The sequence below is a fragment of the Salmo trutta genome, chromosome 15, assembly GCF_901001165.1.
Source record: "Salmo trutta chromosome 15, fSalTru1.1, whole genome shotgun sequence".
NCBI classification, from domain to species: Eukaryota; Metazoa; Chordata; class Actinopteri; order Salmoniformes; family Salmonidae; genus Salmo; species Salmo trutta.
Genome location: NC_042971.1, coordinates 17,015,022 through 17,042,635, shown reverse-complemented (window position 1 = coordinate 17,042,635; position 27,614 = coordinate 17,015,022). Strand labels below are relative to the sequence as shown.

At 44.7% G+C, this 27,614-nt stretch overlaps 1 protein-coding gene across 5 annotated transcripts in view; it reads right to left on the bottom strand.

Moving 5' to 3' along the window:
- Positions 1-27,614, bottom strand: part of LOC115148566 (protein Jade-1) — a gene marked incomplete at its 3' end in the record, with an annotated part of 123,268 nt that overhangs the window by 42,526 nt on the left and 53,128 nt on the right. For all 5 annotated transcript variants that reach the window (XM_029690565.1, XM_029690562.1, XM_029690564.1 and 2 more), the window contains 3 exon segments: positions 1,559-1,726; positions 2,490-2,701; positions 4,513-4,700. In XM_029690565.1, the coding sequence (XP_029546425.1) occupies positions 1,559-1,726; positions 2,490-2,701; positions 4,513-4,700 (568 nt within the window).

Below are 27,614 nucleotides of genomic sequence, written 5' to 3'. Positions count from 1 at the left end.
GTAATACACACAGAACCGTTTTGACAGATGCTCATCAAGCACATTGCTTCACAGACGTTAATACAGCCTTTGAGATTGTAAGTAGTTCTTTCACTGCATGTCACGTTCTCTGCGAAGTCTATATTCCTAGAGCCCAGTGTCATCCCTCGAAGGGCTCTTCCCTTCCGCCCAGCTTCCGACATTCATTCCCCCACATTCATGTTCCTCTCTCTGAAAAGAGTATTTCTGTAAAGGCCTCATCCTTCATGCCCAGGCCCTAATAACTGGCAGACAATCCGGACTTCCTCCATCCCCTCCTCTCCCTGATAGTCCATGAAATGCTGGGTGAATCCTCCCCCATTCTGATTGCAGCCATTGAAATATGCCTTTCACACAGAGTGGAGGGCTATGCTCTCTCGCTCTACGCAGGCATCACCATCTTCCTTCCCCTCCCTAGCTTTTGTCCTCTCTTGATTAGGATATCCAAGAGTCTTCAACTGTCAAGATGGAGGACTGGGTCTCTTTCCAAGTGTCTTTCTCTGAGTGTGTGTGCGCGCGCGCGCGCTCGCGCGTTACTTTTCAAAAATCGCTCCTTCCCCTTATTCCGGCTCCAATTAGTTCACATTACCAAAAAGGCAATGAAAAGCTTTCATTTAAAAGTGACAACTGGAAATGAGGAAGAAATCAAGAGCCTGAAGGAAAAGGCAGAAAATTGAAGTTGGCCTTATTTTGGAATAAGGGCGGAGGAGGGCGGGGGTTTGGAGGGTCGCGGAGAGAGGTGTAGAACGGCGGGAGGTTTGAGCATTTGAAGACTAAGTGAGAGAGATACAGCCTCAGCTGATGCCGGACCCTCTCAAAGCTGAAAGCCCCCCTGACGCCTGTGAAATTCCCATCTCCGCCACAGCATCTTATTAACTACCCCTCCCTGCCTGTGTCTTTAGTGGAGAGAGAGAGAGAGGGAGAGAAAGAGAGAGAGAGAGAAATAGAGAGAGAGAGAGAAATAAAGAGAGAGAGAAAGAAAGAGAGAGAGAAAGAAAGAGAGAGAGAAAGAGAGAGGGAGAGAAAGAGAGAGAGAAAGAAAGAGAGAGAAAAAGAAAGAAAGAGAGAGAGAAAGAAAGAGAGAGAGAGCGAGAGAGCGAAGGACGCAAATTAATTTCTATTCAAAGACGTTGGTGGGGGAAGTAAAACAAACAAGAACAACAATAAGAATTAGTCCAATCAATGTGACAGAATACAATTATTGCTAAAAGGGTTCAGGACACCAAAAGGCACTTCATTAACAGGGATCTAAGCGCTTCACGCCGGTTTGCGCAGCAGGCCTTAACGTAACCACATGTTTGTCTTATTGTCCCAGTCGTGTTGATGCTCAAGGTGTGTGTGCGTGCTTGTCTGTTTATGAGCGGGAGCGGGTGTTTTTGCATATATATTCATCATTAATATGATTGTGTGTATTGAAGGTCTATAAATGTGTGTGTGCATGTGTATAATGTGGGGGTGCGTATGAATATGTATGCGTGTGTGCTTGTTCATGTGTGTATGTGTGCGTCTGTGCAGGTGTGTGCGCCCCCAGTGGGCTCACCTCGGGGATCCATAAGGCACAGCTGACGTGGACCCACTTGGTTCCACTGCGGGTGGGCTTCAGGGCTCCGCCTCTCTTGGGGCACAGCAGGCATTTGGGTTGCACCCCCAGGGCGCAGGTTCGGCACAGCCAGTTCCCCTGTGGGACCTTCAGGATCCCATAACACGCCTGGGAGAGACGGAGGGATGGGGGAGGAGAGTGAGAGAAGGACGGAGGGGGGGGGCGAGACGGAGGTGTGGGGGAGGGGGAAAGACGGTGGTGGAGATGGAGGAGCGAGGCAGAGGAGAGGGAAAGAGGAGATGGAGAGGGGGGGAAGAGAGGGATTGGGAGGAGATGGAGGGGGGGGAGAGGGATTGGGAGGAGATGGAGAGGATGAGGGACTATTTTCAAACATGTCAAAACAGTGGTGAACGGAGGAGGTTGATAGAGCTGTATAACTGTCAGGGGATTGTCAAACCAATTAACACCATTCCACCCAATAAAAAAAAAAAAACTCCAGTCTAAAAAACTAAAAAACATGAAGTTGATGTTTCTATTTCTGGGACGTGTTTTTCTTGCTGTTTATAGTCGTCAAATACCCAGAATTCCATTAACAGAGAGAGTTTCTGTATGCTCTGACAGTTGGAGGTAAGTAGTCAAAGAAAGAAATGAGTAGAGTATCCAGTTTCTCCCCACAACTATAAACAAACCCAAATTACCACCTTTGACCTTTATTTAAATCTTTCCATGACCCCAAAGAACTACAAATCCCCCCATCCCCAATCGCACCCTGACCCCCAAAAACACCCGTAATCCCGCCCAAACAGACTTAACGCTCACTAAACACGAACACCCTCTTTCAAAAGACAAAAAAACTCTTAATATCCCTACAACTTCTAACTGCCTCTTCACCCAGCAAAATAGCCCACCTCCACCTAACCCTTATCTGTACCTGATGTACACAGATGTTGCACTTGTCACAGAAGACCATCTCGTTGCCGTCTTCTCCCTCGGGGGACCGGCACACGTCACACACCACGTCCTCGTCGTACTCGATGCCCAGGCCCTCCTCCGTCTCTATGGCCTGCTGCATGTTCTCCTCACACTGGCTCTCCAGCTCCACCAGCACACGCTCCATGGTCAGCTCGTCCAGCTCTGGCAGCTCTGAGGGAGGGAGGGAGAGAGGGTCAGTGTCAGACACAGAAGGTCAGAGTCATACATTTGGGAGAGAAGGAAAAAAGGGTCTAGTGAAGGGTCACAGTCACATGGCTAAGGCTAAGCCGTCACCTATGGGAATTTATATCGGACTCAAGTAACTGGACTGGCACGTGTTTTGTGTTTAACTCAACTGTTTGTATTTCATTCGAAGAACATTTTGTACTATTAAAACCCGGCTATAAATTGATCTTGTACTTCTTCGGATTCTTGCCAAATTCCAACAGCCACAGCCGAAAGCAAACGGCCATGTGTCAGACCATGTTTTATAAGTACTGGGAAACGGCCTCCCGTGGGTTACATACTGTACAGTGATTAAAGAGTTGTTTTTAAAAGCAAACCAGGAAGAAGCTGAGTTTAGTTAACCATTCACTTCAGAGCCTGTGACATTTACATCTTGTAAATAGGGAGAGGCTAGAGGAACAAACATTTCAGTGGGAAAGCGTGTGTGAAAGTACATAACTTCATGTGGGGAAAAGAGAGAGAGCGAAATTAAGTGAGGGATGTTGGTAAAGAGAGAGAGAGAGAAATGAAGTGAGGGATGTTGGTAAAGAGAGATAGAGAGAGCGAAATGAAGTGAGGGATGTTGGTAAAGAGAGATAGAGAGAGCGAAATGAAGTGAGGGATGTTGGTCGAGAGAGAGAGAGATCAAAATAAAAGATGGAGCATGCTGTATCAGCCCATCGGTGTTGCGATATGGCATTATACTGTAACCCGGCAACAAGCAAGCGCTTGTTTGGTCTAGACATTGGGGTTATGAGAAGCAACCCATTCGAGGAAAAACTATTTAAAAAGCAGAGTAAATAAGCCCGGGCCTGAGGGATTTTAAAAATGCAATTATATTTCTTATCTATGAGCACAAGATCAGATTGTAAATAAACTGGGTCTGTGATGTGGCGAGAGAGTGAGCTTCAGGGTCAACTACAGTAGCCCAGGCCAGCCAGCCAGAGAGCGGTTGATTGGCTGATAGAGACTGAGCTCAACAGTGGGAAGATCCCTCTGTGTGGACAGAGTGCAGGGAGGAGCACCCTTCTGACCCCCCCAAAACTACTCTCTCCAACGTCACTACTCCACACTAAAAGAGAGAGGAGTAGTGGAGGTGTAGAGAGGAGGACTGGGTGAAGTGTTAAGGCACGGACACATCAGTGGCGTTGGCCAGCCGAGAATACTTAGCACCTCTGAACAGAGTGCCGGCCACGTAATTTACAAAACCCCCGATTCTACATCGAGAAACGGGCGAAAAATGTCGGCAATCGAACGCTAAAAACACACACGGCGACGACCGAACGGTGGACGAATGAACCACTCTGACCAGCACTACCAACCCTCCCTGGCCACAGGCCCTGGCTTGCGTCCCAGATGGCGAACGGCAGACCGTCACTCGGTGCGATGCGTTTTCTCCTTTAAAATGTGTCTGCAGTTTAGGGTTTTGAGGACGCAAGTTTTCGCAATGGAGTAGAGGTACGATAGTATGGTCATACAATGCTGGTAAAATGCTGATCCACAGTAGCCCAGTAAATGTGTGAGTGAGTCGTTTTACCAGCTTTTGCGTCATATTCTAAACTAAATGCTCAAACTAACAGACGCAACAAATCGATAGGTTAATAAAGTCCTGTTGACGTCGATTTGAAGGTTCTCATTCCAAATGGAACCCTATTTCCTTACATAGTGCACTACCTTTGACCAGAGCCCTATGGACCCTGCTCAAAAGTAGTGCACTATAAAGGGTGCCGGGTTGGGACTCCGAAGACGTCTCTCACCCAGTTCCCTGAACTCCTGGTTGACCAGCTCCAGCCAGGACACGTCCATGTCATCCAGGTCATAGCGACTGTGGGGCTCATCGGTGGTCTTCATGTCCCTCTGGCTCAGCCCCAGGCCCAGCACACACCCCCGGCCTTGGCCCTGCACAGGCCAGTAGAACGGGATACGCCCCACCTCCGGTAGCATCCTGTCAACACAGAGAGAGAGAGAGAGAGAAAAAACACACAGTTTTAACTTTTAGTCCATTTGTATTTAATTGACTGGAACATGTACAGTGAAGGAAATAAACATTTTTTTTGAAGGTCAAACACGCTTGAGATAGTCAAGGAATCGTTTGATCAGGGCCCGCCAGGGTTCTGGTCAAAAGTAGTGCACTAGACAGGGAACAGGGTGCCATTTGGGACCATGGAGTGTGACATCCTGACATTCCGACAGTAGACCAGCCCTAACAGCCCTCCCTGTCCTCTGTTCAATACACAGGCCCTGTGTTGTGTCGGTCTGCCCAGACATGGGGGTATGTCAGCAGTGCACAGGGAGCCCTAGGCCATGGGGGGGGGGGGGGGGGGGGAGAGCATAGCTGGAGTCATCATCTTCTCTGTCTGAGCAGCATGTCACACCCCCTCCCCCGGCACCTCATGCCCTTCTTACTATGCCATGGGAAATGGGGTCAGGGAACGCCACTTGACCCACTGGGAGGGGAGCCCATAAGCGTAAACATTTCTGTAAGGATCTCTCGCTCTCTCAGTGGGTCAAGGATCTCTCGCTCTCACACACACACACAGAGTCAAATCTAGGTTTTTCTCCATTGGAGTTCAATGGACGGAATTCATTGACACGACTAACTGAGCTTTTTAACAAAGTATTTACATTTGTTTTCATTGCGATCTACTTCGGGTTTGTTTGGTTAACACGAGTTGTTGGGGACTAATATATTGTGAATCCTAATCATTAGTGTGCTTGTGTGGAATGGGAATATTGCATTCTGATTTTGGGAATGGGAATGGTTTTACACACGCAGCGCTTTACTTATCAACATGGCAAGACAGAGGTCAAATAGGTTCACTTGAATTATTTCCTGGGCCGGACTATTTTTTCCCCCGCCCAGTTACCACACACATCAACGCTTGTTCCTAGACCGGTACACAACCTAGGGTTTTCCAGTCCTATCAGTGCGCAAACAAACCAAAACACACACGGATGGATACACACACACACACTCGCACCTCGTCATCTCCTCCACCTGTACTCAAATGGTGACCTTTGAGTGAGTGGGAAGCGATGCGATAATGACAGATTCGGCGTCTAATCTTAAACAGGTCATATCCTCAACATCACCGTGGCTCCTGCCTCACTGCGTCGGAGGGTGGGTAGTGTACAGCCTGTTTACACAGGCACACTGTGCGTCCCAAAATGGCCCCATATTCCTCGCGGTGCTCAGTCAAAAGTGGTGCACAGTATAGGGAATAGGTTGCCATTTGGGACGCACAGACACTTTGCTCTCCACACTTCCTCCACTTCCCTGGCCGACACGTCTGATGTAAAACCATGCAAATAGTGTGAGGCCTGAGAAATCCCCCTACAGCTGCCTTACTGCTACTAGCAGCCTGTTGCCTCCATCTCTCCGCCACCACACACACTGTGATCTCCATCTAAAAAACCAAAACAGGAAAATATCAAATGTGAGTGGGTTACGCACGCGGGGGGGGAAGAATCATTCGATACATTTTTCATACAGAGTTGTTGTGCCTTATTACGCTGGTTATCTTTTCATTAGATAACCCTCTTCTACTGTCCGTTGCCCCCCCCCCCCCCCCCCCCCCGAGCTTCAATAACTATAATTACATCCCCAGGCAGGACCAGCTAGCCTAAAGATGTTCAGAGCTACAGGAAGTGTGGATTGTCTGAAGTGGTGATCAGAGAGACTCACTCGTGGAGTTTGCAGAGACGCAGGCAGAAGGCGGCTAACCTAATGCTCCTTTTTCTCTATCATTTCCAGCATAGTGGATCGATGTACAGTGGCTGACTGTAGATATCTTGTGGAAGTGGAGGAAAACCACAGGGGCGAGGTGAGAGAACGGTGTGTTCTCTCTGGCCAGGGTCACATGTCCTGAACACAGGCTACATAAACAATGAGCGAGAGGGAGGGAGGGAGGGAGGGGAGAGTACATAGAAAATAGAGACAGGCAGTAAGAGAGGACAGAGAGATTAAACAGAGACAGACAGTAAGAGAAGACAGAGAGAAAACAGAGACAGACAGTAAAAGAGGACAGAGAGATTAAACAGAGACAGACAGTAAGAGAGGACAGAGAGATTAAACAGAGACAGACAGTAAGAGAGGACAGAGAAATTAAACAGAGACAGACAGTAAGAGAGGACAGAGAGATTAAACAGAGACAGACAGTAAGAGAGGACAGAGAAATTAAACAGAGACAGACAGTAAGAGAGGACAGAGAGATTAAACAGAGACAGACAGTAAGAGAGGACAGAGAAATTAAACAGAGACAGACAGTAAGAGAAGACAGAGAGATTAAACAGAGAGACAGTAAGAGAAGACAGAGAGAGAGAAAACAGAGACAGACAGTAAGAGAGGACAGAGAGATTAAACAGACAGTAAGAGAGGACAGAGAGAAAGAGAAGAGGGGGGAGAAAGAGTTGTTCTGGGCTGCCAGACTGGGTGGAGTCACAGCGATGTGGGCAAGAGGGCGAGATGACTCAGGTCAACAGAGATTATGAAACAACAAACAGCAAATCCAGACAGAACTAACTCTAGATATGAGGGGATAGACAGTCAAATTAGAGAGGCAAATGTATCCTAGCTACTGGAAATACGTCTTCAATAAGCTGACTATGAAGGGAGCAGTAGTAACTGTTATTGTGTTGTTGGGCAATCCTAACATGGTATAACTGGCAGACAAATGCATGCTGGTCTGGTGTCGTGTGGTCTAGTTCAGCGTTTCTCAACAGTACACATTTCTGTGTTTGTAGCCCTGAACAAACACACCTCATCCAGCTCATTGAGGGCTTGACGATTAGCGGACAAGTTGAATCAGGTGTCTGTCCAGGGTTGCAATAAAAATGTATACCGTCGAAGGTACTCAAGGACCAGGGTTGGGAAACACTGGTCTAGTTGGTAAGAGTGTGGCGCTAGCAACAACAAGGCTGTGGGTTCAACTCCCGCAGTGATCACATGTACTGAAATGTATGCCCTCACTGTAAATTTAAGTCACTTAAGGATAAAAGTGTTTGCTAAGTAGCATATATTATACATTAGCATGGCCTAAGGCTATCAGAGCTATATCATTGCTATATTATTGACTAAATCCTAGGTTCCAAGATACCAGCACTCCTGTCTAAGGAAGGTAATTGTCCATGACACGAGCGGGGAAACTAAAAATATTTGGATATTCCCCTCGCTCTCCTCTGAGTCCCGGCTTCACAGCAGAGGCAGCTTTGATCCTTCTTTACCCTGTGGAATATTTATCTGAAGCGGGGGAGAGCTGAATTACACACAAAAGGGCTTCAGACTCTCAGCTCCTCCATACGGAACACCAGTACATGCTTCCCTTCGTGCCACCCCAGACCCAGAGGGGATGTGGCTTTGGGTTTTATTGCACACTGACTGGCCTTGGGGGATCTGGAGTGTGTGTGTGTGTGTATCTTGCGGCTACTGTACCCTCCGTGCGAGGCTCAGCGAGAGAGAGAGAGCTACTGTACAAAAGAGGGGCAGTGTGTTAGGAGTGCTAGTGAGTGAAGAGGGAGAACGGGAGATAGAATCAGAGAGGGCTAGTGTGGAGAGAGAAAATAGAGGGGCCGCAGCATCTCAGGCAGCAGACGCACAAAGCAGACCTTTGTGACCCCCTCTAACCACCACCCCCACTAAGCCAATCAGGTGGCAGACGCGCCGGGCCCGGGGGGCCCCCCCGAGTCTGTCCAGTCACGGCTGGGTCTGGCCAGGGGACGAGAAAGTGGGCGAGCGGGTTGCCGGGCCAGAGCAGAGAGAGCTCACTCGATCAGCCAGTCTGCAACCCACAGGAACATTTCAGATGCTACACTGTCAACTCTCATTTTCTCTTCCTACCCCACACAACTACGGCCTTGTTTGGAAAACTACTAAAAGTTGCATCCTTCCTTGAGATGATCACTGATGTAGAAAGGATTGGATAGGTTTTCACACAGCGTAGCTTCCACAACTCTTAACCAATGTCATAACAGATCAGCGATTTCTAAAAGGAAGGAATGGCATATTTTAAAACGTGTTTGGACAGGGCCTTGGTTCAAACTTCAGGGAGATAGAAGTTTCCCCTAGCCAGTGGTAGAGGGTTTGATATTTATAATGTACAGTACTAGTCAAAAGTTTGGACACGCCTACTCATTCAAGGGTTTCTCCTTATTTTTTGACTATTTTCTACATTGTATAATGATAGTGAAGACATCAAAACCAATGAAATAACACATGGAATCATGTAGTAACCAAAAGAGTTAAACAAATCAAAATATATTTTATATTTGAGATTGTTCAAAGTAGCCACCCTTTGCCTTGACAGATTTGCACACTCTTGGCATTATCTCAACCAGCTTCATGAGGTAGTCACCTGAAATGCATTTCAATTAACAGGTGTGCCTTGTTAAAAGTTCATTTGTGGAATTTCTTTCCTTCTTAATGCGTTTGAACCAATCAGTTGTGTTGTGACAAGGTAGGGGCGGTATACAGAAGATAGGTCTATTTGGTAATAGACCAAGTCCATATTATGGCAAGAACAGCTCAAATAAGCAAATAGAAAAGACAGTCCATCATTACTTTAAGACATGAAAGTCAGTCAATGCGGAAAATTTCAAGAACTCTGAAAGTTTCTTCAAGTGCAGTCTCAAAAACCATCAAGCGCTATGAAATTGGCTCTCATGAAGACCGCCACAGGAAAACCCAGAGTTACCTCAGCTGCAGAGGATAAGTTCATTAGAGTTACCAACCTCAGGAATTGCAGCCCCAATAAATGCTTCACAGAGTTCAAGTAACAGACACATCTCAACTTCAACTGTTCAGAGGAGACTGTGTTAATCAGGTCTTCATGGTCAAATTGCTGCAATGAAACCACTACTAAAGGACACCAATAAGAAGAGGAGACTTGCTTGGGCCAAGAAACACAAGCAATGGACATTAGACCGGTGGAAATCTGTCCTTTGGTCTGATGAGTCCAAATTTTAGATTTTTGGTTCCTACCGCTTCTTTGTGAGAAGCAGAGTAGGTGAACAGATGATCTCTGCATGTGTGGTTCCCACCATGAAGCATGGAGGAGGTGGTGTGATGGTGCTTTGCTGGTGACACTATCTGTGATTTATTTTGAATTCAAGGCACACTTAACCAGCATGTCTACCACAGCATTCTGCAGCGATATGCCATCCCATCTGGTTTGGACTATGATTTGTTTTTCAACAGGACAATGACCAAGGGCTATTTGACCAAGAAGGAGAGTGATGGAGCGCTGCATCAGATGACCTGGCCTCCACAATCACCTGACCTCAACCCAATTGAGATGGTTTGAGATGAGTTGGACTGCAGAGTGAAGGAAAAGCAGCTAACAAGTGCTCTGCATGTGGGAACTCCTTCAAGACTGTTGGAAAAGCATTCCAGGTGAAGCTGGTTGAGAGAATGCCAAAAGTGTGCAAAGCTGTCATCAAGGCAAAGGGTGGCTACTTTGAAGAATCTCAAATATAAAATATATTTTGATTTGTGTAACACTTTTTTGGTTACTACATGATTCCATATGTGTTATTTCATAATTTTTATGTCTTCACTATTATTCTACAACGTAGAAAACACTAAAAACAAAAGAAAAACCATGGAATGAGTAGGTGTGTCCAAACCTTTGACTGGTACTGTATGTGATCATCCCCTCATGGTTGTGGTTTAGTTTCGGTGTTGGGTAACCTGATCCTAGACGTCTACCTCGAGGGCAGTTCTCAGCACAGTTAGGCCAGCAACCTTCAGCAGGGGTGGGATGTGGGTTGAAGACATGAGGAGAGCTAATGTCATGACCAGAAGGTTGCAGGCGTGTCGCCGAGTTTAACAGACAGTAAATGTACTTCACACCACAGCAAGTGCAAAAGGGGCCGCGTCCCAAATGGCAGGGAATAGGGAACCATTTGGGACTCTGGCCAAAACACCACCCACTGATTTGTCATCTTCCTGGATAACATGCGCCCCCCCCAACACCTCTGATGTGGATGACATTTCTCAGAGGGACAGAAACGGCACAGTGCTTTATTCAACCCGGTGGGGGCAGAGACGGACAGACAAGGCCACCAGCAGGCATGGGAACACCGGCTCCTGTTACTGTTCTGTTCTGTTCTGTTCTGTTCTGTTCTGTCAGAGGAAGGAAAAACACAGTAGATCTATCTTAAGCTAGTCATTTACAGGTGCGCGTTGGTGTTTGTTAGGAAATGGGAAAAAATGGAGACGCCCACTCACAGTTTTCACCCAAGTGCTAGACAATGTTAAGAGACTGAACTACAACAACACAACAGTACATTGAAATGTTGCAGGAAAACACTGTGGGAAATCTCTGCTTTAGTCCCACAATACACCCCCCCCCCCCCCCCCCCATCTCCATCTTTTCATGCCTCTTTCCCAATCTCTTGTGCCAACTCTGCCAGGGTGTATGAGGTGTTCCACTGTGCCCACCCCTGCCCCTCATCCTCAGATGACCCCATTCCCACCCCCACCTACATCCACAGAGCAGCCAACCGGAACAATCAGGCCAGGCTTCCACGGGGCTTCCTACCCCGGAGTGCCAAAGGCAGGGGCACCCATGTCTGGGACTGGCTTAGATGTCTGTGTGTGTGTGTGTGTGTGTGTGTGTGTGTTTTTCTGGTGCAAGGGTCAACTGTTTGTTCACCCGCACCCGCCTGCAATTGCTAATAGCCCATCCGCAACCACCCGACTATATGTGGTGAAGTGAAAATCTGAGGCCCTCACACCCGACCCTAACCTGCAAATATAGAAAATGAGTTGTCGGCTACAGTCAAAGATGGCAGACCAATTTTTTTGACAGAGGGTGCCTGATGTAGATACGTTTCTGCTTATAATTTCAGACATTTCGGGAGGCTGTGTGTTAGTCAACATGTCTATAATTAGATACAGGTAGCTTCTCCTTTGTCATTACATGTTGCCCTAGAAGACTAAATAAACCCTTACTCAACAGAATGATGAAACAGATCGATAGAATGAATGCTTCAATCCAGTTGATTTCGGTGAAGTTCCCTCATCTTTCACGGAGCAAAGAAGCTTAGGTATTGGGGAGAAAATACAATAAAGCAACAAAAAAAACAGGAAAGATTTTCTGTGGAAAATGTCTAAATGACATTAGTTTGACCAGTTGTAAGGAAAAAAATGTGTGAAAACGACCCAACGTGTTTTGATAAGATTTCAGTTGGGCTTCGATGCATATTTAATGTGCTTGAAATATGATCAGCTTTTATGATGAAGACAGCACCTCTACAGATGATATTTAACTGAGCATTCTCTCAAGAAGCAGAAAGAAATGAATTGTATTTCTCAACTTCTGTTCCAAAGTCCAAATGAATCCTACATTTGTTGTGAATGCTTCATTCTGCAGGAGTTACTATTAAGGCTATAGCCCTATTCGTCACAAGGGACTAATACTACCAGAGAACATTGGTTATGTACAGTGGCAAGAAAAAGTATGTGAACCTTTTGGATTTAATAACAGGTTGACCCTCCTTTGGTAGCAGTAACCTCATCCAAACGTTTTCTGTAGTTGCGGATCAGACCTGCACAACGGTCAGGAGAAATTTTGGACCATTCCTCGTTACAAAACTGTTCCAGTTCAGCAATATTCTTGGAATGTCTGGTGTGAACCGCTCTCGAGGTCATGCCACAGCATCTCAACTGTGTTGAGGTCAGGAATGACTGGGCCACTCCAGAAGGCGTATTTTCTTCTGCTCAAGCCATTCTGTTGTTGATTTAGTTCTGTGTTTTGGGTCGTTGTCCTGTTGCGTCACCCAACATCTGTTGGGCTTCAATTGGCGGACAGATAGTCTAACATTCTCCTGCAAAATATCTTGATAAACTTGATTTTTCCGTCAATGATAGCTAGCGGTCCAGGTCCTGAGGCAGCAAAGCAGCCCCAAATCATGATGCTCCCTCCACCATACTTTACAGTTGGGATGAGGTTTTGATGTTGGTGTGCTGTGCCTTTTTTCCCCCCTCGACAAAGTGTTGTGTGTTCCTTCCAAACAACAACTGTAGTTTCATTTGTCCACAGAATTTGCCAGTAGCGCTGTGGAAAAACCAGGTGCACTTCTGCAAACTTCAGACGTGCAGCAATGTTTTTTTTGGACAGCAGTGGCTTCTTCTGTGGTGTCCTCCCATTAACACCATTCTTGTTTAGTGTTTTAGGTATGTAGACTCGTCAACAGAGATGCTAGCATGTTCCAGAGATTTCTGTAAGTCTTTAGCTGACACTCTAGGATTCTTCTTAACCTCATTGAGCATTCTGCGCAGTGCTCTTGCAGTCATCTTTGCAGGACGGCCACTCCTAGGGAGAGTAGCAACAGGGCTGAAATTTCTCCTTTTATAGACAATTTGTCTTACTGTGGACTTTATTTTAGAAATATTTTTGTAACCCTTTCCAGCTTTATGCAAGGCAACAATTCTTAATCTTAGGTCTTCTGAGACCTATTTTGTTCAAGGCATGGTTCACATCAGGCAATGCTTCTAAGTTGATACATGTAGGCCCTTCACACAGTTCCATCTGAAAGTATTCAGACTCCTTGACCTTTTCCACATTTTGTTACGTTACAACAAATCCTCAATCTACACACAATACCCCATAATGACAAGGCAAAATGTATTAAAAATTCAAAACAGAAATGCCTTATTTACATAAGCATTCAGACCCTTTGCTATGAGACTCGAAATTGAGCTCAGGTGCGTCCTGTTTTCATTGCTTATCCTTGAGATGTTTCTACAACTTGGAGTCCACCAGTGGTAAATTCAATTGATTGGACATGGTTTGAAAAGGCACCCACCTGTCTGTATATATAAAGGTCCCACAGTTGACAGTGCATCCTAGAAATGGCAGCCCGGCCAAAATTAGCAATCAGGGGAGAAGTGCCTTGGTCAGGGAGGTGACCAAGAACCCGATGGTCACTCTGACAGAGCTCCAGAATTTCTCTGTGGAGATGGGAGAACCTTCCAGAAGGAAAATCATCTCTGCAGCACTCCACCAATCAGGCCGCAAAAAGGCACCTGAAGACTCTCAGACCATGAGAAACAAGATTCTCTGTTCTGGATGTCCATGGGTGGCCCGGCCAGAGCCTGGACTTAAACCCGATCGAACATCTCTGTAGAGCCCTGAAAATAGCTGTGCAGCAACGCTCCCCATCCAACCTGACAGAGCTTGAGAGGATCTGCAGAGAAGAATAGGATAAACTCCCCAAATACAGGTGTGTCAAGCTTGTAGCGTCATACCCAAGAAGACTTTGAGGCTGTAATCGCTGCCAAAGGTGCTTCAACAAAGTACTGAGTAAAGTGTCTGAATATTGACTTAAATGTGATATTTTTGCTAAGGTAAAAAACTATCTACAAGCCTGTTTTTGCTTTGTCATTATGGGGTACTGTTTGTAGATTGAGGAATATTTTTCATTTAATCAATTTTAGAATAAGCAAAATGTGGAAAAAGTCAAGGGGTTTGAATACTTTCCGACTGCACTACGCGCAGCACTTCGTTCAATTTATCGAACCAGTTATTGTTTTCTTGCTCAAACCGCGAGTAACACCTGTAAAACTCAGCCATTTTCTCAAAACACAGGGATGTCGATTTGCACGGGCCTAGTATTATCACAGGACTTTAGTTTGCCCAAAAACAGTAGTTTATTCTGGTTAGTCAATGTCCAGATTTTAGTTCCCATTTAACTCAACTAAAACAGCAGGCTACAGTCCCCTTGACATGCCATAGGCCTATTCAAAATCCTGTCCAATTGGGATAGAGCCTCATAAATCATCACATAACATCCTCTTTTACCACTTCACCAAATATTTCCCAGGCATTTCTTTTCTGGCCCTCCCCTTCTCTTTATTTTCAACTCACCTTACGCAGCTTTTGTCTTATTGAATTAAACGTCGTCAATCTCCTTTTTGCCTCCGCAGATTGACGTTAATGCTTTTGGGAAGGGCAGAAAAAGTTATCTGAAGATTGGCTGTGCAGGCTATTTGGCGCGTGTACAGTTAAGCCCTAAAATGTAGGCTTATGCAGTAATACCAGATAGCCAAAAATAAAATAAAAACCTCAATGTAGCCTATATAAAATTGCACAATTATACATTAAAAATTAATTAAGGTTTTGTTTCTCTTTATTCAACCCGCCCGCCCGCCACCCACCCACCCTTCAGCCACACAATATTTAATGACCGTAAACCAGTCCGCCCAGCGGATGTAGCCGCTGGGACCACGGTTATGATTCAACCCGCGCATCACTAGTGTGTGTGTGTTTTGTTTTTTAACTAGCCACAACATTGACCTGACCTATGCTGGAGAGGAAGAGAATTATTAGAGATGGAAGACCCAGACAGACAGAGACAGACAAACTGAAATCATCAGAAAGATACTGTGATGCATCAGTATCTTCCCCCAGCAGAGTAAAGTCCCCGCCGAGATAGGCAAATGGCACAGTGTTTAGCGCGAGTCATAGCAACCCTCTCAGTCAGATATGACATTAAAATGTTTCAGTGACAAAATGGATGAAAGCCCTAGACCCATAGGGCTCTGGTCAACAGTAGTGCAGTATGTAGGGAGTAGGGTGCCATTTGGGACTCATCCCTTTAGTGAAAAGGCTTGTTCTAATAACAGAATGAATTGGAGGGGGTCAAGAGGAATTTGTCATTTCATTCATTCTTTGAGGAACCGGGAAATGTATAAAAAAAAATGGCTCTGCACTTTAGATGTTAATGCTGGATAGTCACTTTGAGAACACAAACAATTTAGCCTCTCTCACAATGACAACTAGCCTAAAACGAATCAGAATGTGGGGATAATTTTTTATTCTAATCAAGCACTAGACAAAATCAGTCAGAAAGCAGGTACCAACAGTGTCTCTTTCTCCAAAGTCGTCAGGCGTGGCACACAGAGGGTTAACCGGAGCCCCGACTGAGTCTTTTTGTGTGCTGCCATTTTGTGATTCCTTCAGATGCCAATGCGGTCTGCCCAGGAATGCCAAGCGTGTTGTCATGGATATGGCTGAGCCTTATTAAGAGCCATATTCCTGTGCCTCCTTACTACAGAGTCACTCTCACAACAAGAGGAATCAGTCTAGCCGGCTAGGGTTTTACGTTTTACTGCGCTTCCTACTAGCCTTTTTTCTGTTTTCGTCCCCATTTGTTTTCTCTTCTTCTTCCCAAAACTCTGGCAGTTACCCTACACAGAAAAACACTAAATCGCAAGCCCCCTTCCCACTCCTCCAAAAAAAGGCACATTATAATCCCGCTTGGGGGGTTTTGAGGGGTGGAGTGGGGTAGGGGGAAAAGTGATTTGTGTTAGGGGCTTGGGGATTGTTTTCATTCACATTTTCCACTGAGTCAGTTGCGAGCCAGGAGACAGGGAAGGGAAGGCTGAGAGGCTGCTGCTGCCCAGAGCAGGACTGGCACCGCGCCAGGACCTTGCTTTAGGTCTCACAGCTCCCTCAGTGTTTGCATCCACCTCCTCCCTTTTGTCCCCCCTCCTTTTTTGTTGCTAAAACACTGCAGTGTGAAGAAATTCACCAGAGAGCTAGCTTCCCTGTGTCTGTCCCCTTAATTAGGAGGCTAAAAAGGAGGGTGGGAGTGCCAGGCAAGCAGGCAGGGAAGCGTCAAGCTAGCTGCTAAACAGGCTACACGTATGCTAACAGTCAGGCTGCTAGCTAGCTAGCGCTTAACGGCAGGTTAGTATGTGTTGAAGACAAACCCTCTAGAGGAAGAACGAATACCTCTTTACATAAACGATTATGCAACATCAGTCCGCAAGAGAGCAAGAGAAGTGAGAAAGAGGGAGAGAAAGATGGAGCGAGGGAGAGAGAAAGGGGAAACGCCTCCATTGTTTTCTGCCAGTTCCAAATCCTTATTGCAGGACACACATTCGTTTCTGTGTACAGCAGCTGTACAGCTCATTTATATATTTTCCACCATTCATATTCAATCAAACAGGTGGAAGAAAATAAGGAAATACAAGGCGTTGGAAAACATGTTGAGAGTGGTTTTATCTATCAGCGCTGCATGATCTGTGTGTGTGTGTGTGTGTGTGTGTGTGTGTGTGTGTGTGTGTGTGTGTGTGTGTATGTACAGGGTGTTTATGAAAATGAAAGTGTGTCAGTAGTTATGTACCACAAGTTTCTATTCAATGCACCTGCACATTTGCGTGTAGTTGTCTAGTGATTGCAAGCTATTGCTCATGTTCTGAGAGCCCGAGTCCTCATTACATGTATGGACTGTATTCACAAATTGGAGTGTGTGTGTGTGTTGTGCAAGTGTGTGTGCTGTGTTTTCATGTATGTGTGTGCACACGCCTGCCTGTTTGTATAAGTGATTAGGCTACATGTTACCGCTTCCTGGTAGAGATGGTGTTACCGCTTCCTGGTAGAGATGGTGATACCTGGGATAGGACAAAGTAATCCTTCTAACCCCCCCCCCCCCCCTAAAAGATTTAGATGTACTATTGTAAAGTGGTTGTTCCCCTGGATATCATAAGGTGAATGCACCAATTTGTAAGTCGCTCTGGATAAGAGCGTCTGCTAAATGACTTAAATGTAAATGTGATCTAACACAGAAAGACCAGTTCTCAGAAAGCTCTGTTCTCCCATTATTGCTCTTTTCCAGGTAAAGCACCATAAAAACAGCCGGGCAGGCATTGCATTCATCCACCAGTCTCCATCATCAATCATCTCCACACACGCAGAAAGTTGCTGAAAATGTATGGCATAAAGAGTGGAGTTATTGAATTAGGCTGGGTACAAAAGTACTGCAACCTGGAATTTTCTACCGCTTGAGTACTGGCACCCCATATGGAATATTTGTTCAGAAAATGATAATTATACAGGCACTCAAAATGAGTGCCGGGCCCCTATGCACCCTGGTCAAAAGTACGGCACTATAAAGGGAATAAGGTGCAATTTGGGAGCATCTTGAACCAGTGGAGATCCTCTCAATAATGCTTTAGGCTCCGAGTTGGAGAGAAAAGTATTTCTCAGTCGGTGCTGGAAAACATATGCCGATCATGAATAGGAACTAAAAGGGAGCGCTAAAATACGCTGAGCTCTTTTCATTTCGTCCTAGTGAAGAAGAGAGGCCTTTGCATGGGAGTTTCTGGTGGGAATATCTAAAACTCGCAAGAAGCCGTCCTCCTTAATTGCGTCATTGTGAACACGTTAACAACTGGTCAAATCCCCGGGGAGCACAGGTGGTGAGGACTGAGGAGATGTGTTGACGTTTAAACTGCCATTTCTTTTTACTCGCTTTTCCGTTAAAACAATAAGAAAAATTCATTAAATTCCATGTGAATTTACAATGCAGCTGTGCTGCTGCCAGAAACAGTTTGGGTCTCACGGTGTCCCTTTCAGATGGTTAAGCATTGTACCTGCACTACCATTACAGTACCTCAATTCAACCTTTTCCTTCTCATTTAACTTCTCAAAGTATTACCATACAGGACTTTGCTGCTGTCGCTTGCCTTTCTCTGCCATTTTTTCAACGTTTAATGGATGGTGACAAAGTGGTGGAGAGTCGACTCCAAAATAATTGATTCCTCGACTCCTTGCACGTCAACTCCCGCTATCGACTTCCATTTACGAGTGTCAAGAATCGATTCCTCTAGGAATTGACTATTTTTGGAACAGAGGAGACTGATGAGTTGCCATACTTCCGAGACCAAACACTTGTATCTTTCATAGTGAGCTAGCGAGGGACGGAGAGAGAGGGGAGGGGCACAGTAGAGGCAGGTCGGCCACCAGGCAGACATTCAGAACAGTGCACTTGGCCTTTCTACCGGCAACCATATGCTGTATCTCGCAATGTCTTGGCTTGCAATGCCTCGCAACTTCAGTTAAACAGGGCCCATCATCAATGAATAGGCTAGGATATTCTACAGACCGAAGACTGAACACACACACTCGCATCACTAGCGAAGAGAAAGAGCAAGGGTATAATCATTAGTCCAAACAGTTGCAAAACTAGAATGTTTTGCAACTAAAAACGTGAGTTTCTACTGGACAAATTCAGAATCAGTGTAATGAATACACCACAAGCCAGCCAGCGCGAGGGAGAGAGGGGGCAGGCAGATAAAAATGTGGTGCACATACAATGCCTTCAGAAAGTATTCACCCCCCCCCCCCCCCCCCCCCACACACACACACACACACGTGTTAAGAGCCTGACTTTGAAATGGGTTACATGTAGATTTTGTGCCACTGATCTACACACAATGTCAAAGCAGAGTTTTGTTTGCAGAAATGTTTACAAATGAATAAGAAATTAAAATCTGAAATGTCTTGAGTCAAAAAGTACTCAACACCTTTGTTTTACCAAACCTAAATATGTTCAGGAGTAAAAATGTCTGAAGAAAGCACATAATAGGTTGCATGGACTCACTCCGTGTCAAACAATAGCGATTAAGATGATTTTTGAATGACTACCCGATCTCTGAACCCCACACATACAGATAATTGTAAGGTCCCTCAGTCAAGTAGTGAATTTCACTCAAAGATTCAACCACAAAGACCAGGGAGGGTTTCCAATGCCTTGCAAAGAAGGGAACCTATTGGTAGATGGGTAAAAATAAAAGCAGCAGACACTGAATACCCTTTAGAGCATGGTGAAGTTATTAATTACAATGTGGATGGTGTATTAATATACCCAGTCACTACAAAGACAAGTGTCCTTCCTAACTCAGTTGACGGAGAGGATGGAAACCGCTCAGGGATTTCACCATGAGGCCAATGGGGATTTTAAAACAGTTAGAGTTTAATGGCTGTGATAGGATAAAACTGACGATGGATCAACAACATTGTAGTTACTCCACAATACTAGCCTACATGACAGAGTGAAAAGAAGGAAGTCTGTACAGAATAAAATATATTCCGAAACATGCATCCTGTTTGCAATAAGGAAAGTAACAGAGCAAAAAAATGTGGCAAAGAAACTTACTTTTTGTCCTGAAAACAAAGCATTATGTTTGGGGCAAATCCAACACAACACTGAGTACCACTCTTCATTTAGTACTTTCAAGCATGGTGGTGGCTGCATCATGTTATGGATATGCTCGTCATCGGCAAGGACTAGGGAGTTTTTTAGGATAAAAAGAAACAGAATAGAGCTAAGCACAGGCAAAATTCTAGAGGAAAACCTGGTTCCGTCTGCTTTCCAACAGACATTGGGAGACAAATTCACCTTTCAGCAGGTCAATAACCTAAAACACAAGGCCAAATACACATTGGAGTTGCTTACCAAGACGACATTGATTTAAAATCAGATTGAAAATATATGGCATGACTTGAAAATGACTGTCTAGTAATGAGCTTGAAGAGTTTAAAAAGAATAAAATAGGCAAATGTTGTACAATCCAGGTATGCAAAGCATTTAGAGACTTACCCAAAAAGACGCACAGCTGTAAACGCTGCCAAAGGTGATTCTACCATGTATTGACTCAGGGGGTTGAATACTTAAAGATATTAGGGTTTTATTTCTCATAAATCTGAAGATTTGTTATTAAACCAAAATTCTACTTCGACATTTTAGTATTTTGTGTAGATAAAAAAAGTATACATTTTAATCCCTATTTGTATCACAACCAAACGCGGAAAAAGTCAAGGGGTGTGAATACTTTCGTTACCCCCCCCACACTGCCCATAACACAGCGGTCAGAAGCAGCATGGTGGAGCAGGTGGTCACAGACCTAACTGTGTCATCCGATCTGCCACGTTTCCAACTGCCTTACCATCCATTTCTATGAATCTGGTTTGTTTAGTTTATCAGTATAATGATACAGTAGAGCACACTGTAGCAGCATGACCCCTTTCTAGACCTGGGTTCAAATACTGCTGGAAATCATTTATAATACTTTATCTCAGTGCTTGATTGAGCTTGCCTGGCTTAATGGACTAATAGAATAATCCCAAAACTGCAACCCCTGCCAATCTGGCAGTCCAGGCAGGCAAGAGGAAAATGTAAGTATTTGAAGTATTTGATTTTAAATTGTATTTGAACCCAGGTCTGCCCCTCTCCTCACTGCTTTCTCTATTAGCCTCTCATCTCATGAACTGCCTGGGGTTCAATCACAGTCAGACGTTCTCAATACCCCACTTATAACGGGGCACAGTAACTAACCCACATGCAGCGTCGTCACGTTGCTTGGTATGTGTTTTTGGTTCCCCCACCCTAACCTCTTCCTATGCAGCTGTGGCACAGCACTCTGTAGCGCGTGAACGAGCACGCACGCACACCACTCTGCAATACAGTAAAGCGCTAACCGACACCTGGCCTGTAGTAAGAGGGGTTGGGGTGGAGGGGGGGGGGTCCCACCAGCAGTCTCTGCCCCCTCTTCCTGCATTCCTCTCCCTGTCTGAGACACTTCCAGGCAGCCAGCCCACCAGCATCCAGCCAGCCCACCACACCACACCGGTTTAAAATGTGTTGTTTTGGGGGTTCAGTAACTGAACCCTTTGAGATTAACAAAAGACCTTACTCTGTGCAGAAGTACTTTTCTATGTTGAGGATCTAGGCTACAGTACTGTATGAACAATAGTGCTGAGCGATTAGTGCTGTTTCAGGTCAGTTCGTTTTCAGTTCGATGATAAAAAAAAATTATCATGGTTTTCGATTTAGATTATCTTTTTTTTTTCATTAAATGCACTATGCATTATGTGGGATGAATGCTGTAACAGAAAAAACAATGAATACAAGCCCTTACTGCTTATCACTTATTAAAGCTGCAATATGTAACTTTTTTGGCAACCTGACCAAATTTACATAGAAATGTGAGTTATAGATATGTCGGTCATTGAAACAAAGTCTAAGGAGCTGTATATCTGTTATATGTGCATTAGCTTCAAACAGCTGAAAATACAATATTTTTGATTATGGAAAAGATATTTCACAGCGGTTTAGATGGTACAATGATTCTCTACACTATACTTGCTTCCTTTGTCACAAACTGAATTTTAGCAACCAGGAAATGGCAGATCGATTTCTGCATAGCCATCTTAAACAATTTATTCACATTACTTTAAAATATTTCAGTTCTCTATACAACATTTGTTTTATTTGATAAATTAACTATTTCATCCCAAGTTGTCATCTCATCTCTATAGAGCTGCTTCCTATGTGGTCTGACAAAAATCACAATTTTTGTAGTTCAAAGTAAAAGCATACTTTTATGACTGCTGAATACCAACTATCAATCACTTGGATCATGTTTTTCAGGTAGAGATAGTGTAACTTGCAAAGCAACAGCTCTCTATCCCTCTCAGTCGTGCTTCTTCTGTCCCTCTCCTTGTCCATGTCTGACCCACAACGGGTTTATGGTCACTTAATTACCATGTTTTCAACGCTAAACCTTGTCGCACAGTTCACACTTGATCGATCTCTTGAAAAACAGTGTATTGAACTCACCAAAAAAATAACAAAATGGAATTCAAAGTTAAACTGACATTGTCAATAGTTTAAAAAAACAAAAATAAAGCTCCTGAATAACAGATTAGCGTCTATCTTTTTTTTTTTTTTACATTGAATAAGCAGAATAGTCATCAATGAAGCAGAATAGTCATCAATGCCGGTTTTGATTTGTTAGGATCCCCATTAGCGACAGCTAGTCTACTGGGGTCCGACATAACGAAAAATACATTACAGACAAAATACTTTACAATTTACATACATTAACATGTAGTGTGTGTGTGTGTGTGTGTCTGTCTGTCAGCTACACACACACATGCAGTGGCAATTTTAGCATATAAATCTTGGTGGGGCAAACAAAAATGAACTTTTTGGGGGATGCATGCCAGCAAAGCTTCTACACAACACTAAAAAATACATTAAATCGCACTATAACGGTGACAAACGGTGCCCCCAAACTGTTAGGGCTTACATAAAGCTGCCCCAAAAGCAGAGTCCCAACACCTTACCACTGCTACACTTAGCTATCAGCAGAGCCTTGTCTGGCAGCAAAACTGTTAGTTCAGCCTCATTTACTGCCTTTAAAAAACATAGCTGATATGGCTGACTTGCTTAAACAAATGGGGTTTCTACTGACAATTGAGATGTACAAACTATGGCATAAGGGGACAACAAGCAGATGAGGCAATCCGTAATGTCAATTAAGACATTAATGAGCGAGCTAGGACGGGCGTAGTCAATATAACAAAAATGAACTTTTTGGGGGATGCATGCCAGCATGGGCCGTTTTTACAGTGTTCTCCCTGTACACCAAGTCAGAACCATGGTGGTTGGAGATATCCCTCCAGTGGTGTGGGGGCTGTGCTTTGGCAAAGTGGGTGGGGTTATATCCTGCCTGTTTGGCCCTTTCCGGGGGTTTCATCGGATGGGGCCACAGTGTCTCCTGACGCTCTCTCTCTCTCTCTCTCTCTCTCTCTCTCTCTCTCTCTCTCTCCTCTCTCTCTCTCTCTCTCTCTCTCTCTCTCTCTCTCCTCTCTCTCTCTCTCTCTCTCTCTCTCTCTCTCTCTCTCTCTCTCTCTCTCTCTCTCTCTCTCTCTCTCCTCTCTCTCTCTCTCTCTCTCTCTCTCTCTCTCTCTCTCTCTCTCTCTCTCTCTCTCTCTCTCTCTCTCTCTCTCTCTCTCTCTCTCTCTCTCTCTCTCTCTCTCTCTCTCTCTCTCTCTCTCTCTCTCTCTCTCCTCTCTCTCTCTCTCCTCTCTCTCTCTCTCTCTCTCTCTCTCTCTCTCTCTCTCTCTCTCTCTCTCTCTCTCTCTCTCTCTCTCTCTCTCTCTCTCTCTCTCTCTCTCTCTCTCTCTCTCTCCTTGCTGTCCCCAGTCCACCTGGCCGTGCTGCTGCTCCAGTTTCAACTGTTCTGCCTGCGGCTATTGAACCCTGACCTGTTCACCGGACGTGCTACCTGTCCCAGACCTGCTGTTTTCAACTCACTAGAGACAGCAGGAGCGGTAGAGTTACTCTCAAAGATTGGCTATGAAAAAAGCCAACTGACACTTACTCTTGAGTTTCTGACTTGTTGCACCCTCGACAACTACTATGATTATTATTATTATTTGACCATGCTGGTCATTTATGAACATTTGAACATCTTGGCCATGTACTGTTATAATCTCCACCCGGCACAGCCAGAAGAGGACTGGCCACCCCTCATAGCCTGGTTCCTCTAGGTTTCTTCCTAGGTTTTGGCCTTTCTAGGGAGTTTTTCCTAGCCACCGTGCTTCTACACCTGCATTGCTTGCAGTTTGGGGTTTTAGGCTGGGTTTCTGTACAGCACTTTGAGATATCAGCTGATGTAAGAAGGGCTATATAAATACATTTGATAAATAAAGGGGGCATATAAGCAGACAATGAAAGCTCTTACAATATTCAATGATCACATTTCTCTATAACAGGTTATAGGCTACACGTGCACCACCAAGTAAGATCAGTAGGCGAAATTAAGAGAAGTAAATAGACCGAATTATTAGGGTGAGGCACATGCGCTACTAACAGCTTACTACATAACATACACTTAGTATTACTTTCTTAGCTACAGTATACACATCTCCCTGGCATATTACATAATTTATGCAGCAGCATTCAATACATTTTTGGACTCACCTTGTTGTGCTGTGCTCACTTGAACAGGAAGGTGGCGCGGCAGTCCTTTGTGGATAAATTGTCATCAAAGTCTGGCATTCTCTGGATTTATGGTGCTTTCAAAACAACTAGGAACTCGTAAAAAAAACTACGTTGAATCATGATGACGTCAGTGATCTTCAGGTCGTAGCTCTAGAAAGAGGCCCGAGTTACAATTCTGAGTTGGATGACCGTTCAAAATGTATTTTTCCAGACTGAGCTTGTTTTCTCCCGAGTTCCCAGTCATCTTGAACTCAGTGAAGTCAGATTTCCAAGTTCCGAGTTAACAGTTGTTTTGAGCGCGGCAGAAATCAATGTGGATTGACAGCATGGCCAATGTTGAATGTTTATCATTTTAAGATTGGGGGGGGAAAAAAAGAGACCCTTTTGTCGTCCCCAGAATTGGGAGCACACACCCACCCACTTACTCATGGCTCTGTATAATTCCTTGACTTTGTTCTGGACCTGGGGGCTGAAAAGACCCCTGGTGGCATGTCTGGTGGGGTAAATCTGTGTGACAGAGCTATATGCAAGTAGACTATGCAAACTATTTCGAATTTCCAACACATTAATGTTTCTTTTAAACTTTTGAGAAAATGATCCTTGAATGTTTTGGTACCTATTGGAGAGCTCTTCTTTGTCTACTTCCATTCAGTGTTGTTCAAACCTGAATTCTTTAAGGGATGATCTGAGCGTTTTGTCCTAAAAACAACAGTCAAGCACCCAAGCAAACTGTACAGCTCACTGACCATTTTACTTGCCCTAGCAGAGCTGGTTAGGATGTTACGTTATCCAGAGGATTGGTGATTGCAATTGTCCTGCTGGCAACAATTTACGCTTTTTTGCCAACGTTTACTGACACCAGCCATATTCAAAAGCGTGTTGAGCGTTTGTAAATTTGTCAGTTATTCTACGCTCTGGCACACTCAGACGAGAGTGCACTGAAAATCGGTGTAGAAAGCCAGAGCGAATTTACAAGCTTGTCGTAGCGGACGTACGCAATTAAACTCATCAAGCTGAGCCTGGGAGAACTGCAAACTGTTCTTCAGGTCCTGGACCTCTCTGGTCAGGTCGCCCATTATTTTATAAGTTGACTCCATCAGTATTTGGACACAACACTTGAAGCTATTTTCTTACTGTTAACATCTGCTTGTAGAAGTCTTTTAGTTAGTTTAAAAAGATCCCTCACATGTGATAGAGACACCACTGTCGCCAACGGTATTCCCGTCGGCTTTGATCTTTGTCAAGGTAGCAATGTAGGTTACGCTGTTACACCTCATAGTTCCAGACAGGGTACGCTGCAGGGAAGACTGGAAACAACAGAAGAGATCTAGACAGCCACAAGCCCAGGACAATCAAGAAAACCCTGCTAGCTTGATAGACAGCTAGCTAGCAGCTAGGCTAGCTGCTACGCCAAGTAGCTCCTCAGATCGGCCTTGGTTGGCAGGATCACTGGACAGATAGTAGCGGCCCCAGCAACTGATGCCAACTGCGTCGCGGGATCCAAACTCAAAATGGTAGCTAGCAAGTAATCAAACTTTTTCAATAGACTTTCAAAACAACAAACTCTCCCTTGTTCCTAATTCAACAGGAAGTGTACGCAAGGTGAAGGGAGACAAGGAAGAGGAATTGATGCCACTTTCAGACCATAGAGCTGCAACAACTCAAGAAAGGTTGCGGTGTGGCACGCGTTTAGTCTGTCTGGTCTGTGGTTCAGTCCTTCACTTCATTTCTCTGAAAGGTGGACTTTTAACCACTACCGTCATGCCTTTCCTCTGTCATCCCTCGCCCTCTAATCTTTCTTCCTCTATCCGAAACACAGCGAGAGGCGGTCGGTCGGACGCTTAGAACAAGTTCATCCAAAACAAAGTAGTGGACAATGCAGCAAAACAGAACACCGGCGCCACCAGCAGGAAGAAGAAACACGACTACGCCACCTCATAGAGAAAAGAGAAAAAAACAACAAAACCTTGAGTGAAGGAGGAGAGGAGAATGGGAAGATGGAGGAGGAGAGAATAAAGAGAGGAGAAGGAGAGGCTAAACGAAACACTGCAAAACGGTGCATGGTAGTGTTGGGTGGCTGGTTCTTTAAAGAGAGAGCTGAGACGTTGGTGTCTGCTGAGTAACACAACCCTCGTAAACAGCATTTACTCTCCTTAAAGCGGAGAGGCGAGAGTGACTGGCCAGGGTGCTTTGGCATCCCTGATGAGGTCATTAAAGAGAATGGCTTCCCGTTGCCAGCTATGTTTTGCTGGATGAGGAAGTGTAGTGAGTGAGATTTTTTCTGCATAGAAAAAGTATGTGAACCGTTTGGAATTACCTGGATTTCTGCATAAATTTTACATCAACTTTGATCTGATCTTCATCTAAGTCACAACAATAGAAATTCTGTGTTCCTTAAACTAATAACACACAAATTATTCTATTTTTCTTGTCTATTGAATACATTATTTAAACATTCATAGTGTAGGTTGGAAAAAGTATGTGAACCCCTAGGCTACCGACTTCTCCATTGAAGTAGGTCAGCTAACCTGGAGTCCAATCAATGAGACGAGATTGGAGATGTTGGTTAGAGCTGCCTTGCCCTATAAAAAACCCTCACAAAATGTGAGTTTGCTATTCACAAGAAGCATTGCCTGATGTGAACCATGCTTCAAAACAAAAGAGATCTCAGAAGACCTAAGATTAAGAATTGTTGCCTTGCATAAAGCTGGAAAGGGTTACAAAAGTATTTCTAAAATAAAGTCCACAAACTGTCTATAAATGGAGAAATTTCAGCCCTGTTGCTACTCTCCCTAGGAGTGGCCGTCCTGTAAAGATGACTGCAAGATCACAGCGCAGAATGCTCAATGAGGTTAAGAAGAATCCTAGAGTGTCAGCTAAAGACTTACAGAAATCTCTGGAACATGCTAGCATCTCTGTTGACGAGTCTACATACCTAAAACACGAACAAGAAGAATGGTGTTCATGGGAGGACACAACGGAAGAAGCCACTGCTGTCCAAAAAAAACCATTGCTGCACCTCTGAAGTTTGCAAAAGAACATCTGGATGTTCCACAGCGCTACTGTCAAAATATTCTGTGGACAGATGAAACTACAGTTGAGTTGTTTGGAAGGAACACACAACACTATGTGTGGAGAAGAAAATGGCACAGCACACCAATATCAAAACCTCATCCCAACTGTAAAGTATGGTGGAGGGAGCATCATGGTTTGGGGCTGCTATTCTGCATCAGGGCCTGAACAGCTTGCTGTCATCGACGGAAACATTAATTCCCAAGTT